At 50.3% G+C, this 15,031-nt stretch overlaps 3 protein-coding genes across 3 annotated transcripts; all 3 read left to right on the top strand.

Moving 5' to 3' along the window:
* Positions 1 to 1,184: 1,184 nt before the first annotated feature.
* Z518_05391 (uncharacterized protein) lies at positions 1,185 to 6,150 on the top strand (the record flags this gene model as incomplete). Its single annotated transcript, XM_013416203.1, has 2 exons — positions 1,185 to 4,932; positions 4,982 to 6,150. 2 exons carry the CDS (start codon positions 1,185 to 1,187, stop codon positions 6,148 to 6,150), a joined length of 4,917 nt encoding a protein of 1,638 aa, XP_013271657.1.
* Positions 6,151 to 10,059: 3,909 nt separating this feature from the next.
* On the top strand, positions 10,060 to 12,350 carry Z518_05392 (uncharacterized protein; the record flags this gene model as incomplete). The annotated part of the gene is made up of 3 exons (XM_013416204.1): positions 10,060 to 10,542; positions 10,858 to 11,102; positions 11,159 to 12,350. 3 exons carry the CDS (start codon positions 10,060 to 10,062, stop codon positions 12,348 to 12,350), a joined length of 1,920 nt encoding a protein of 639 aa, XP_013271658.1.
* A 667-nt stretch (positions 12,351 to 13,017) lies between these two features.
* Positions 13,018 to 14,773, top strand: Z518_05393 (uncharacterized protein; the record flags this gene model as incomplete). The annotated part of the gene is made up of 2 exons (XM_013416205.1): positions 13,018 to 13,583; positions 13,636 to 14,773. The coding sequence occupies 2 exons, from the start codon at positions 13,018 to 13,020 to the stop codon at positions 14,771 to 14,773; spliced, it is 1,704 nt and encodes a 567-aa protein (XP_013271659.1).
* Positions 14,774 to 15,031: the final 258 nt, after the last annotated feature.

Genomic DNA, 15,031 nt, shown 5'->3' on the forward strand with positions numbered 1-15,031 from the left:
GCTTGTGAACCTCTGGAATACAGTATTTGTCCTTGACGAAGCATGTGGAAAGGCTATCAATCTAGTCTGCAAACTGACCATCGCGGAACCATTTCGTTTCCGCCTCCCAACAGGGTTACCACATTCGACGATGCAACCCTTGTTCGAATGCGCATAACTTTCGCATTTCCGAGAATTGACCTCGACGCCAGAAGGAATCGATTCATTCAAAGAGCCCATACTCCACAGGGACCGGTAAAGACCGGATGAAGGATTTGGATTGTCAGGTGGAGAAAGACCTATATGCTCGCCAGGCAGATTGAAGTGGTCGAGATTAAATATATTGTTGCAACAGCCCACGCAATGGACAGCAAACAAAATCCTCGAGTAAAGTCCGCACACTTCCCAAAAGTGATAGATTTGGTCATTGCCTTCATGGAGGACTGACTGCAATGACGTGAGTCTGATGAGAGGGATGAAAGTCACGGCTTTGGGCCCGTTCTGGGCTCGCTTTGGGCGTTGATGTGAGGGTTCTGGGCTGATCTAATCACGTATATTCAAACTATCATCAGTTCTAGGTACAGTACAATATACAAAAAGCAAGACGTAACATGAGGCGTGGATTTGGGGGCCCGCGGGATTACCCTTTGGCGCGAAAGCCGGGGCCAGGATGTGTCGGTGCCTCTGAATCTAAGGACAGGCGTCATCCAGCATTCTGCCCAGAGAGTCGGCCAACGGGAGGCCTGCTTTTCAAACACATCACACAGCAGCGTCATACAAATGTAACTACAAATCCTGCATCACTATTCCGAGAGTGACCATTTACTAATAACTGGTTGTGCGGGTGGGTATTCCGGAGACGTCTGCCTCCACCTATCAGCGCTCGACAAGGCGTGCTGAACCCGCCATGCCACTTTTGGCATAATCATAACAATCGAAGTCTTTTTGCAAACCTGCCTCCGCCTTCAATATACTCATTGCATCCAATATCTCATCTTTGAACTCCCCTCTGTCAATTTGAGCAAGTGCAAAACTTTTCGTGCGTACTTTTCTGTGTCTGTTACCAAAACCGCCCTGTGCTACGGGTCGATGTGGCCGCATTGAAGACCTCTGCCATCTTGAAATTCACTGAGGATGTGCTGCAACTTCCCATCACCACACAACTCCAATCTCCTCTACCTCAATACCTTGATTCGGCTTTCGGGATGTCTCAGTACGCTCTCCGCCGCACGCAGACAGACAATCACTACGGGTTTCCTCAACGCGAAACATCCATAACCTCGACGGCGTCATCCGCCTACTCTGCCGTATCGAGCGCCTACCTACCAAGCCGCACGAGCACAGTGACTTCCACTAGCTCCAGTATCTATTCGAGAGGCTCACCAGGGCACAAACGTGGAATCAGTGAAACAGGAGAGATGACACCAACACGGACATACGGAGGCCATAGCAGTGTGGAAAATAGTCCTGACCATGTATACCGCAATGTCCGTCAAACATTGCGACCTCTCCCACAAGTCCCTTCGCCCAATGCAACACCAGACATGAGACGCCCAAGTCCTCATCATGTACGAGCCCAGACAGTCGATCGTTTCCCTCAAACCTACTCCGAAGACCCGTTCGTCGCAGAGCATCATCCCGAGCAAGCTCAGCTAAAACCGCATCTTCACCACGCTGTGACAAGTCCTCATGCCAGCACTTTCAAAGCACCTGATTTACAGGAATTGCAAAAGTCGTCAACGACGCATTTGAGAGCATTGTCGAAATTTGCCCAAAATGGTGACGCTGAAGAGTTCGGAATTGCGCGTCCTGGACAATCCGTCGTCGGATTACAGAATCGAAGACAACTGAAGCGAACCGACTCTGCGGCAGTTGGTGGTCGGTCTACCGCCAAAAGCTACGGTTGGGGCGAGAGGAATTGGATGGACAAGCAACGCCAATTCTTGCAAGCATATGAATATCTGTGCCACATTGGCGAAGCCAAGGAATGGATTGAGGACATCATCAACAAACCAACCCCGCCGATTGTTGAATTAGAAGAAGCTTTGCGCGACGGAGTAACGTTGGCGGAGATCGTTCAAGCATTTCACCCGGACCAGACTCTGAGGATTTTTCGCAATCCGAAGTTGCAATTCAAGCACTCTGACAACATCGTCTTATTCTTCCGCTTTCTCGAAGCTGTGGGGCTGCCCGACCTTTTTCGTTTCGAGTTGATCGATCTGTACGAGAAAAAGAATATTCCAAAGGTCATCTACTGCATTCACGCCTTGTCATGGCTCCTCTATCGCAAAGGTATGGTGGATTTTCGTATTGGGAACCTGGTCGGCCAACTTGAGTTTGAGCATCATGAGCTGGAGCAAACCCAGCGGGGCCTGGACAAGGCCGGCGTTAGTATGCCGAGCTTCTCAGGCATGGGTGCCAGTTTTGGTGCTGAGCCCGAGCCTGAGCCGATCGAAACAGAAGATGAACGAATAGATCGAGAATTGCATGAGCAAGAGGCAATCATCCTGGACTTCCAAAACCAAATCCGGGGCACATTGGTCAGGTTGCGGCTGGGCGATATGATGGAGCAACTCTGGGACTCTGAAGATGCACTCATCGACTTTCAGTCTCGTATCCGGGGTGATTGGGCCAGGCAAATTGTTGGTTACCGTCTTGACATGCAACGTTTCGCAACGAAGCTTCAAGCGGCAGCCCGAGGATTCATTTTACGGTCTATCCAGCGAAGGAAAGAACAGCAATGGAGGTCAAGCGAAATGGAAGTCCTCAAACTCCAAAGCCTCTTCCGAGCTGGAAAGGCTCGAGCTGATGCTCGCATGTTGAAGTCCCAGGTTCGACAGCATGATGCGGGTATTGGCAACCTGCAAGCCGCCATTCGAGGAGCTCTCTCTAGGCGAGATGCTTACGATCAGTATGAAGCCACTAGGACAGCCGAGAAGGAAGTCCTTCACCTAGAAGCAAACATCAGAGGCATGCTTACTCGAACCCAACTCCAAAGAGACCATGCAATTTTCGAAAGATATACCCCGGTCATCACCAAAGTTCAAGCTGCAACACGGGGACTGCTGGCCAGAGTGTCCCAGGGTATGGTTCGGCAGGCCCTCCACAAGTTCACACCAGCATGGATAGCGTTGCAAGCTGTAATCCGAGCTGGACGTGTTCGACAGGATATCAGACATCTAAAACAAGATCTCAAAGCACACTCTGCATCTATCCGCAAGTTTCAAGCCATTCTCAGGGGGGCGAATACGAGAGAAGACCACAGCTCTTTGAAACTTGCTCTTCTCAGAGAGTCCACGGCTAGCATTCCGTTGCAAGCTTCAATCCGGGGCTTTGTGTTGCGAATGCATTTACAGAAGCAGCGATCGCTTCTCGATCGACACGCTCCGAAAGTGGTGTTGCTTCAGACACACTCTCGAGGTGGCTTGCTCCGAATTCAAATTGCGGACCTGCTGAGCAAACTGGAAGGGACTCAGGAAATGGCGTTACATCTACAAGCACTTATCCGTGCCATACTCTGCCGCAGCAAAGTGGCGGATCTGCTAGGCGAGCTGGACGCCCACGACGGAATCATCACTGAATTCCAAGCACGCATGAGAGCAGCAGCAGTCCGCTCTCGGTTTGCAGAGAAGCAACGCTACTTCAAGGAGAATATGGAAAAGGTCGTCAAAATCCAGAGTGTGGTGCGCGCAAAGATCCAGGGCAAGGCTTACAAAAGCTTGACATCCGGCAAAAACCCTCCTGTGGGCACTCTGAAAGGATTTGTACACCTCTTGAATGACAGTGATTTCGATTTTGACGAGGAAATCGAGTTCGAGCGACTGCGCAAGACCGTGGTGCAGCACGTCCGACAGAATGAGCTGGCAGATCAGTACATTACTCAGTTAGACATCAAAATTGCGCTGCTGGTCAAGAACAAGATCACTTTGGACGAAGTGGTCAAGCACCAAAGACACTTCGGAGGCCATGTGGGCGCCCTTCTTCCCAACTCCGACATTGCCTCGAAGGATCCATTTGACTTGAAAGCCCTCAACAAGACATCACGACGGAAGCTGGAGCACTACCAAGAGCTGTTCTTCTTACTCCAAACTCAGCCTCAATACCTTTCGCGGCTATTCCGACGTATAAGAGAGCAAGCTACTGCGGAGAAAGAATGTGACCGTATCAAGCACCTGGTGATGGGACTCTTCGGTTATGCCCAGAAACGAAGAGAAGAATACTATCTGGTCAAGTTGATAGTCAGGTCGGTTAAAGAAGAGGTCGATTGCTCCGTTTCTCTTCAGGACTATCTGAGGACAAATTCCTTTTCCAACAAACTTTTTGCCGCATACAGCAAATCCCCTCGAGATCGCAAGTTCTTGAGAGATGTTCTGGGACCGCTGGTCAAAGAAAACATCATCGACAATACTGCTCTCGATCTTGAGAGTGATCCACTGCAAATCTACCTCTCTGCTATTAACAATGAGGAGCTCAGGACTGGTCGACGAAGCCCTCGAGATCCCAACGTGCCCCGAGAAGTAGCCATTCGAGATCCGGAAACGAGAGCGACCTTCATTGCACACATGCAGGACCTTCGCGATATCACCGACCAATTTTTCTTGTGCTTGGAAGACTGTTTACATCGAATGCCCTTTGGAGTCCGTTTTGTTGTGCAGCAGACCTACGAACATCTTACGGCGAGGTTCCCGGGTGAAGAAGGGGAATTTGTCCTTCAACTTGTCGGTCAATGGCTGTGGCGCAACTATCTTCAACCGGCCCTTCTGGAACCCGAAAAGTTTGGCGTCGCCGATCGAGCCATGACACAGGAACAGAAGCGCAACCTGGGCGAGATTGCCAAAGTCCTGAATCAAGCCGTGTTGGGTCGAGAATTTGGAGGGGACAACGTGTATCTCCAGCCGCTGAACAAGTATATTCGAGAATCCATCGGACGATTTGCAGTGCTTTGGACTCACGGTGAGTTATTTTGTCCTTGCCTATCATAATTTGGCTAACCTTTGTGCAGTTATTGCAATCCCGCCGGCAGAGGAGCATTATGATATCGATGAGTTCAACGACCTATATGCCAAGACGAAACCGACATTGTACATCAAGATGGCGGATATTTTCTCGATACATAAGCTGTTGACTCAAGAAATCAGTACCGTATGTCCCAGCCAAGACGATGTTCTTCGCGACACTCTTCGAGAACTGGGTAGCGTCCAGAGCAATGAGAGCGAACTTAGAGCTGTCAGTTCCAGCGAAATCAGTCTCACGTTGAATCCCAAATTGCTCCATGCCGAAGACCCAGATGCCGAGGTCAAGGCATTATTCACCGAGACAAAACGATGCGTACTCTATATCATCCGTGTTCAGTCAGGTGCCAGTCTTCTTGAGATCCTTGTGAAGCCGATAACCCCAGAGGATGAAGACAAATGGGAAGCCTTGGTGAGAGATGAACTTCGATCAGGTAACAGCCGCCGCGGCGCATATGCCGACGCCAGTACCCATCTCGATATCAGCACGTTATCCTACCCCAGTCTCAAACGCATTGCGCTAGAGAATGTCCTACAACTTGAATCAATAGGACGTTTGACTCGAACAAATCACTATCAAGACCTACTCAATACCATCGCTGTTGATATTCGAACCAAGCATCGCCGAAGGCTGCAGCGTCAGAGAGAATTAGAAAACGCGCGGACGACATTGGCGCGTTTGAACGAGCAAGCTGTGTATCTCGAGCAACAACTCAAGACCTACAATGACTATATTGAGCAAGCAATGGTGACGTTACAGAACAAGAAGGGCAAGAGACGATTTTTGATGCCGTTCACTAAGCAATGGGACCACGAGAGAGAACTTCAACGTTCCGGTCGATCGTTCAAATTCGGATCCTACAAATACTCCGCACGAACCCTTGCAGACAAAGGAGTTCTCGTTCATTGGCGTGGTTACAATGAGCGACAATGGGACCGAGTGGATTTGACCTTTTCGTCGAACGAGGTCGGCGTATTCACCATCGACGGTAGCTCAGGCAACATGATGATTCCAGGAGCGAATGCGCAAGTACCGCTCGACGACCTCTTGCAAGCACAATTCAACAATACCCAATTCATGGAGTTCTTTGAGGGCGCACTTCGGGTCAACGTCAACTTATTCCTGCATTTGATTATGAAGAAATTTTACAACGAATGAGTCATGATTCAATGCATATGCATACAGGGAGGGAGAGAAGCGATCTGTCGGGCTTTTCTTTCCCCCTAACAATCTAGTTGGAAAGCAGGCCTAAGGTGTGGGAATGGGGGAGAATGAAACAGCTTAACTACATTGTATTGGGCCTTCAGCCGACACGTCGGATTCAGCGATGGAATTCAACTCAGCCTTTGTCGTCGGAAAAGACAGATTTAGGATGTGCCGTAGTCGATAGATTGAACATATGTGCCGTCCCTCGTGCATCCGTGTTGAGTGTAAAAAATTAATAAGTTGATTAGTGAATCCAATTGACGCATCTCCTCGGTCTTAATTGACTTCCATATCTTCTTGCCAGGCACGAAAGCCCGATGTAGGTACAACCTGTCAGGGGTAGGATGTAGTCGGAACACAGGAATATATATATTTTCCGAACTCTTAGTTTTCGTTCTCATGTCCCTACGTAGGCCCATACTCTGTACCCTCCGGTCTCGAGCATGGGAGCAGGAATGCTCCACTCCTGCCATGTGTGAAAACTTGAATGGAAAACATAGTGTTAGAAGAAAATTTGTGAAAAGCCAAAGCCAGCCACAAAGTGCCAGCTGTTGTCTGAGCGTCGACGGCCAAACCACATCGTATCCCAACCATCCTCATACCACCCGATGAATTTATCTCTGCGGACCGCAAACCTGTAAACCACGGCGCGCAAAATCAGGTCTGAGGAAAGCTCTCTTGTCCTCTGTTAGGATCACTACATTATGACCCCGATGAGGTTGGAAAGCCTGTCCCTAGTTAGAAGTTACACAGATCGTCTATGCATTCCATCGGAGAGCGACACCCGTGTGCGCGAATGAGTCACGATCGGCGAAGTGGTCAAGTCATATGGCGGGGGATATGATTGACACGACGAACATGAAACTCACGGCTGGGCTGACACGAACTACGTCAAATGGACAGTAGTATCTGCTGCTGCAATACTTTTGTCCTCGTGGAATTTCCATCGGCTCCGAGATGGCCCATGACTGTGGGACCTTCTGTACTAACTAGCGAAGAAATGGCGTCGACACGTCTTTGGCAAACTGCTCCTGACGAAAGTGAACTTGTCTTGAACTGACTATCATTGGCCGAATGCTCAATGGTGGCATCCCGGAAGTGATCCTCGGGTCTAGAAATTCGAAGAAATGTTTCGAAAGCCCTAGAGATGTCTCTGACAACATAGCAACGGGGGGCCCTGAAAAATATCTCACAACTCACTCGCGACGCAAACCCAAGGGTCATTGCCATGTGTGATTTGCCAGAAACATTGGAAGGTGCACCAATCCAAAAGATGTTCAGTACGCACCATGACTGCCTCGAGCAGAGCCAAGGGAAACAGATCTTGCCAAAAAGGGTAATTACATACCTTTGTTCAAGTACAGGTGGTGATAGCGAAATAGGAGAGAAACTCCTGCCCAGATAGCTGACCTTCCAAGCCATGACCGAAGAATTTCTACCCAGTGGGTAGACGGTGGGCGCCACGGAGGAGCTCGTGCGTGAGCAACTGACATCTAGGCAGGTACCGATGGACGACGGAATGGAGGACGGAAAGAACATGACAAGAGTCAAGCCTCGGGCGTATTACTGATCCTCACTGGTTTCATCGAGAGGGATACTCGAAAACGGTGAGAGAGCCTGCTACTAGGACATACCGTTGATCGCTCTCCGAGAGAGGACTGGTAGGATATCGATACACTATTCCGAATCAGGAGGTGGAATATAGGGGTTGCCACAAAGGAGACGAAAGCGAGGTCAGAATCAAAATGCGTGACGTGTGAGATGAAGGAGGTCCCTGTCGTCCTCATATCGCTGGATGTGTTGTCAGGGTGTACTTGTGGGAGGTACCTTGGTCAAGGCCACCACTGAGCATCTCGCGTGGCCAGTGATCCTGGAATCGGCCAGCTCAAGCAGAGGCGAACAATTCGAGTTTAGATCTCTGTCACAGACGTAGCGGGACGGCTGACAGCAGAAGATGTCGCAATGTTGGACTGGCCTATTGGTGACGTAAGAGGTACTCAGGTACTTAAGTGTACAGTTCTTCCAGATTGCAGCCGAGACGATGCACGCGCCTGAGATAGGATTTGACGCGGCGCGTTGCTCCAAGGAATATGAGAGATGTAGATGGCTCAGAGGTATTCTTATACTAAAGAGAAGCCTTATAGACAGGAGCAGGAGAGAGACATGAGGCACATGGTTGACGTGAATAGCCGGTGAACGCAGATAAGGTTGGACATGAGGCCCAGATAATCTCAACATGGATGGGAAACAGTAGGAAATGCATGTCGCGACTCAATAATGTGTCTAGGCTTGGACAGCTGGGAAAAGACGGCAGAGGTGTTTCTGTTCGGGAACTTGTCTGGCGCTGTCATGTGTGGTCTGGGGACCTTATATCTATCTGCTTAGGCTGGTTAGCAAATCGAGTCAAGATGTTCCGTGTCTTGGTCAGGATGGCACGCCGTCGAGGTCTTTTTCTCAATCCCTTTGTTTGAGGATGTTGGGATCAGAGGCCACTTAGCTAGGTACGTGTCGTAGCCTAGCAAGCTCCCCGTCAGTGAGTGGCGGGTGTTGTGCGAGTAGTATAATGTTCTGCTAGCGAGTGGTATGGATGTGAGATGTGCATGATGCCTGATCAGAGGACCGTATCTCCGCTCTCTTTCTTTCCCTTTGTTCTCACCCATGACTCAATTGGGATATGCTTGTACCCTCACTCTGACTCCCATAGACGCCCGGTTATCTTACTTTGACTGGTGGAAAAGCGAGGACAGAGGTGCTGGTGGTGAGAACTGGTGATTGTGGACGACGAGCGGCACCCGGACAGCCAAATGAGGTTCAAGCTTGGACTGGGACATGGGACTGGCAAGACATTCTGTCGCCGATACGAAAATTAAACAATGCAAATTGCATCAATGACAAGGACGAGATCCTGCAGCTGGCATTGGTGCCTGGCTCAGGAATTCATATCCTCCTGTTCAGTCGCCGATGCCAAGCGCGTCCGCAAGTATCAATACGAGTACCGACTGATACGAGCTTCGGTGCCAGGCCCTGCAGCTGCCTGCGAGCAACCACGCCAGCCAAAGCCCTGCATGACAAGATGCATTACGAGATGCGTTCCGACTCCCCGAATACAGGAACCATCACTGGGACTAAGGCCAGAGTGGGACCCTGAACGGCCGCTTGTTGGGGCTATTGAGGCTGCGGCTTAGGTGTGGATTTAGCGGATAGGGCACGTCGGGGCTTATAGACTTAACTATGAGTTTCCTTGAAGTTGTGGGTTACCCTACCATCGACATCATTGCCCCATTGCCCCCGATTATCCATCGACTTAGCTTTTGCCGTGGTACCCAGGCATACATCATTAGGCTGCCAGTCACAACGAACAAACCCCCGGTCTTCTATCATGATTCTCCTCCGATCTTAACCCCGCCAAATCCATCTCAATATCTGCCTCTAGCAGAGATTTCTCTCTTTCAAATACCAGCTCTCATCGGCATCTGCACCTCATCCGACACTCAGCTACGCGAGCCTGCTCCTGTCTCCTAACAGTGTTCGGGTATTTCCCTTTTCTTCCTCTATCCACTTTTGTTGCTCCACCTTACACCATTCATCCTGCAGCTTATTCATCCTCACCTGTTCATCAAGCATATCCCATCTCGACCAGTCTTTTTTGCCCTTCCACCTCCAAGTCCTGCTGCCAGTACCTGCCTGGACCACCAAGTCAACTGCATACTCAATAATAACTTCACCACGCCGATCCTACTCCTCATTTGTCATCTGCCGCGCCGACACCCCCAAACCTCGAAACCTCTTCCCCGTCTCTCACTCTACCTCTGCTCTCGCCTGCCACGCTTTTCACATCTTGCTTCAGATCAAGCTGAAAAGATGAGCACCATTCAGAATCTGAAAAACTTCATTCGCCATGGCAAACAGGCCCGAATCGTCGACCCGCCTCGCGATCAACCCACTACCAACATCTCTCCCATACATGCTCAACAACAAAAGTACCACCACGGCATCGCCGAACCTGTAAACAGCTATCGACAGCAACAGCAACATGCTCAGCCCCTACCTGGTGAATATTCCGCCGCTGCCGTCGACAATCGCAACCTCGTAGCCCAGGCGGCCGGGGCGGCAGTGAATGCCGCTGGCAAGAACCAGAAGATCCAGGCCGACATCGAGGCGATTGTTGCTGAAGAGAGGGAAAGGGCGAGAAAGATGCCCCGATATCCGGGTCTCGAAAGATACATTCTGTTGGAAAAGATGGGCGACGGTGCATTTAGCAACGTCTATAAGGCAAGAGATACGCAATCCTGTGACGAGGTTGCGATCAAAGTCGTCCGGAAGTTCGAAATGAACTCGAATCAGGTATGCCACAGTCCTGGGGCAATTTCTGTCTTTCTTTCTCGTCTGGCATTGCATCCCCAGCATTGCATTTCACCCTCCCCTCTTCCTTCCCCACTACCTTCATTTAGATCAAAAGACACAGAACCAACTTTTCTAACCTAGGGCGATGCTCACCTTCATCCGAACTTCAAAAAGCAACCAAAGGGCGTGGAGGTGCGCAAATCCATTCAAGCTAAACCAACCTCCCCCTTACTTTCCCCCCTTCCTTCCGTCGTCCTCAGAGCAAGATCGAATTTGACTCCCTATCCCGTGCAAAGACTGACCCCTTTCCAATAGCGAGCAAATATTCTCAAAGAAGTGCAGATTATGCGACAACTAGATCATCCTAATATCGTCCGACTCATCGACTTCTCGGAATCCCGACAATACTACTATATCGTTCTAGAGTTATGCCCTGGAGGGGAATTGTTCCATCAAATTGTTCGCTTGACATATTTTAGCGAAGATCTCAGCCGTCATGTCATTACCCAGGTCGCGAAAGCATTGCATTATTTGCACGAGGAGACTGGTGTCGTCCATCGGTAAGTCATTGCGTCACGATCCCCGACTTGTGGGATCGAGGCTGACCAGGTTTCAGTGATATCAAACCAGAAAACCTTCTCTTCTATCCTATTCCATTTATCCCCACTCGCAACCCTAAGCCGAGGGAGCCAGATGACGAAGACAAGGCTGACGAGGGTGAATTTATTCCGGGCGTTGGCGCTGGTGGTATTGGCCAAATCAAGATCGCCGATTTCGGTCTCTCTAAAGTCGTCTGGGATTCCCAAACCATGACCCCCTGTGGCACGGTTGGCTATACGGCTCCCGAAATCGTCAAGGACGAGAGATACAGCAAGTCTGTCGACATGTGGGCTCTCGGATGTGTTCTTTATACCTTACTGTGTGGCTTCCCTCCTTTCTATGACGAGTCGATTCAGGTCTTGACCGAAAAGGTCGCCCGCGGACAATACACGTTTCTATCTCCATGGTGGGACGACATTTCCAAATCTGCCCAAGACCTCGTCTCGCATCTGCTCACTGTCAATCCGGATAAACGATACACAATTGAAGAATTCCTGGCACATCCATGGATCCGAAATACATCCGAACCCACTTACGCCGCGGCGGATGCTCCACCGTTGGCTACGCCTCTGGCTGTCCGGCAAAAGGAATGGGCTCAAGCGGGCAATCTGCCCGCCGATGTGTATGCTCTCGGCACCCCTGGTACCCCTGGTGCTGCCAAACGAGCGGATTTCCGATCACCTGATGCTCTCAACCTTCGTGAAGTGTTTGACGTCGGCTATGCTGTTCACCGACAAGAAGAGGAAGCCAAGAGAAGAAAGAACTTTAAACAAGGATACCGGGGAGCCGGTCTGCCCGGTGGATTGAATCCTCTTAGCGAAGATGACGACTCTGATGAGGATGAAGATTACGGGGCGGAAGTGTCCAGCAAAGTTCCCAAGGCGCAACAACCCACAGACGTGTCTAGTATGGAAGCGAAAATGCGCCAGACTAACCTGGGGACACAGCCTTCGGTAGCTGCACAAGCCAGAGCAGCAGCAGCAGCAGGCCCCCCCAGGAGTCAACATCAAGGTCAGCAACAAGAAAGAGGCTACGGACAGCATTCTGCTGCTGTGGCCGCGGCTGTTAAGCAGAGCGTTGGACGGAGGAATAAGCAACCTTTCGAGCTCAGCTTGGATAATTCGACTTTGCTGGGCCGGAGAAACAAGATGGGTGGAGCTCCGGGGGCACCGCCTTCGAAATTGCGAGAAGAGTTGAGCGTCAGATGATGATGAGAATTAACTCTGATCTCATACTCATATGATGACAATCGGAAACAAGGAATCAGAGAATTTTCAATTGGCATAACCGACGAACGCAGATTTGCACGAGGATGAGATCTGAACGCCTTTCCCCTCCCCCCTTCTCTTCGGCCTTTGATTTATGTGTGTATGGTCGGAAGGGAGGGATGCTGCGAAGGAGCAGCCCAATTACGACGGTTCTAGAAACGCGATATGACGATTTTCTCAAACAATGACTCAATATTCTTTTTGTTTCGTATATGTTCATAAATGACACATCTAGCTGTGATTGATGTACGATGTACGAAGCAGTGGTCTCCCCCGCCTTTCGGACTACTCCCAGCTTTTTTTTTTTTTTTTTTTCCCTCTTCTCCCAACAGCATCACCTTTTGTCCCACCATTCAACGGATATGACCGACTCGTCTTCAATTTTCCTCTGCTGGTACGGTGAGGTTGATGGGCTCTTTTTCCCTGAAGCCTTTTTCACAGCCACCAAGCAACCAGGCCTGGGCAAAGAAACAACATATATACACCCAGAGCCTCGTCTCCTCGCTACAGCTTTCTCTTCTCTCCGTAACCATATTCTCTGGCAGGCCAAGATCACGGTGATCTGCGCGTGCCACAACACCATACATTCTTGTCCCAGATTCAGTCCATGACCTCCGCCCCAACTGAAGAACAACTCCACGGAACTCCCCTGAGCGTGGCTCAGGACGCAAGCCGTCCCAATCTCTTACAAGCCCAGCATCACGAACATCCTTCATGGTCTTCCACAACACCCATAGCTCCTCTAGATCCCGAGAAACGATCATGGAAGGAAAGTGAAGAAACACTGGAGGCCAGTGCCTCGGCAGAATGCCTCCCGAACCAAAAAGGGTCATTCGAAACGGAAAAATCAAATCAAGGCTCTCATGAACTACCAGTTCTCCCACGCCCAGGGATAGGTTCCCGACAGGATACAGCCCCGTCCATTGCGGCAGCTCCATTCACTTCATATTGCTGTGATCTCGAAAGATCTCACAGCCATGGGCCCTCGAGTTCACCCCGTCCTCGGTCATCGTCGTCTTCGAGCTCGGCCCCAACCTTACATGAAGTGCCCAGTGCGCTGGCCAATGCTAGTAGAGTCTCGACTGATGCTTATGGTAACATATATCCCGAAGGAGGGAGAGAAGCATGGTTGTGTGTGTTTGGCTCGTTCTGCGGACTGATGTCCGCTCTTGGGTAAGTGCTTTCCCATCCGAGGCTGATGACCGATCTGCTGACTGTGATTTAGTATGATGAATACTCTGGGCACATACCAAGCGTATCTATCGATTCATCAGCTTCACGGTCACACCGAAAGCACCATTGGTTGGATTTTTGGCATTTATGCCTTTCTGTCATTCTTCCTGGGCATCCAAATCGGCCCTGTCTTTGACGCAAAAGGCCCGCGATGGCTCGTTCTCGCTGGGTCTGTCTTTATGCTGGCCACCCATCTTTTGATGGGCATCTGCAATGAATACTGGCAGTTCTTGATCGTCATTGGCGTCATGGGCGGTTTCGGGACATCTCTCGTCTTCACGCCTGCCATTGCAGCCATTGGACATTTCTTCCTGCGCAAGAGAGGTCAAACCACCGGCCTCGCGGCGGCCGGGGGTTCTCTTGGTGGAATCGTCTTCCCATTGACATTGCAAGCTCTCTTTCCCAAGATCGGCTGGGCCTGGTCGACTCGTGTGTGCGCATTGATCAATCTGGCTCTCCTCAGCTCTGCCAACCTCTTCATCAAATCTCGTCTCCCCCCCCGCAAGGCCACGAAGGAGAATATCCTCCCTGACTTCCGCATCTTCAGGGATCCCATTTTTGCCTTGACGACCGCTGGAGTATTCTTTGTCGAATGGGGCCTTTTCGTCCCCTTAACCTATCTCAGCAGCTATGCTCTGAGCCATGGGGTATCGACCGCGTTCTCCTATCAACTCATTGCCATCTTGAACGTGGGATCGTGCTTCGGTCGGTATTTTCCTGGGTTCGTGGCCGACAAAGTCGGCCGATTTAATGCCATGGTGGTCACGATTTTTCTGTGCCTCGTTTCCACTTTAGCGCTCTGGCTTCCCGCCGGCGGATCCATTGCTCTGATCATCGTATACGCGATCGTCTTCGGCTTCGCTTCAGGATCCGGTATCTCGCTAACTCCGGTCTGCGTGGGCCAGTTGTGCAAGGTTGAAAACTACGGAAGATATTATGCCACTTGCTATACATTGGTGTCGTTTGGTTCTCTGACTGGAATTCCCATTGCTGGGCAATTGGTAACTGTATGCAATGGAGAGTATTGGGGACTGATCGTGTTTACTAGCTGCGCTTATGCGGCGTCAACGGCAATGCTGACTACTGCGAGAGTGGTGGGTGCAGGATGGAGTCCGAAGAAAATATATTGAATGAGTGAATATAGCAACGTACACTAGAGTCGACTTCACGTACATAGAAAAAGTTTGAATGAACACACATGCAACTTCGTTCTAGAGCCATCAGGGTGGCCAGTCCTCGGCAAAAAGTTGGTACGCAAGGCATTGGCATTGGGGGCCAGAAAAACTCTCTTAACAGCTCAATAGCCTCTCCTCTTTATCGGCATTCTGCAGCATTATCATCTTCCAAAAACAATATCATCAAGACAGGGGAAACGAGATGAAGCTGCG

This window comes from Rhinocladiella mackenziei, assembly GCF_000835555.1.
Source record: "Rhinocladiella mackenziei CBS 650.93 unplaced genomic scaffold supercont1.4, whole genome shotgun sequence".
Classification (NCBI taxonomy): domain Eukaryota; kingdom Fungi; phylum Ascomycota; class Eurotiomycetes; order Chaetothyriales; family Herpotrichiellaceae; genus Rhinocladiella; species Rhinocladiella mackenziei.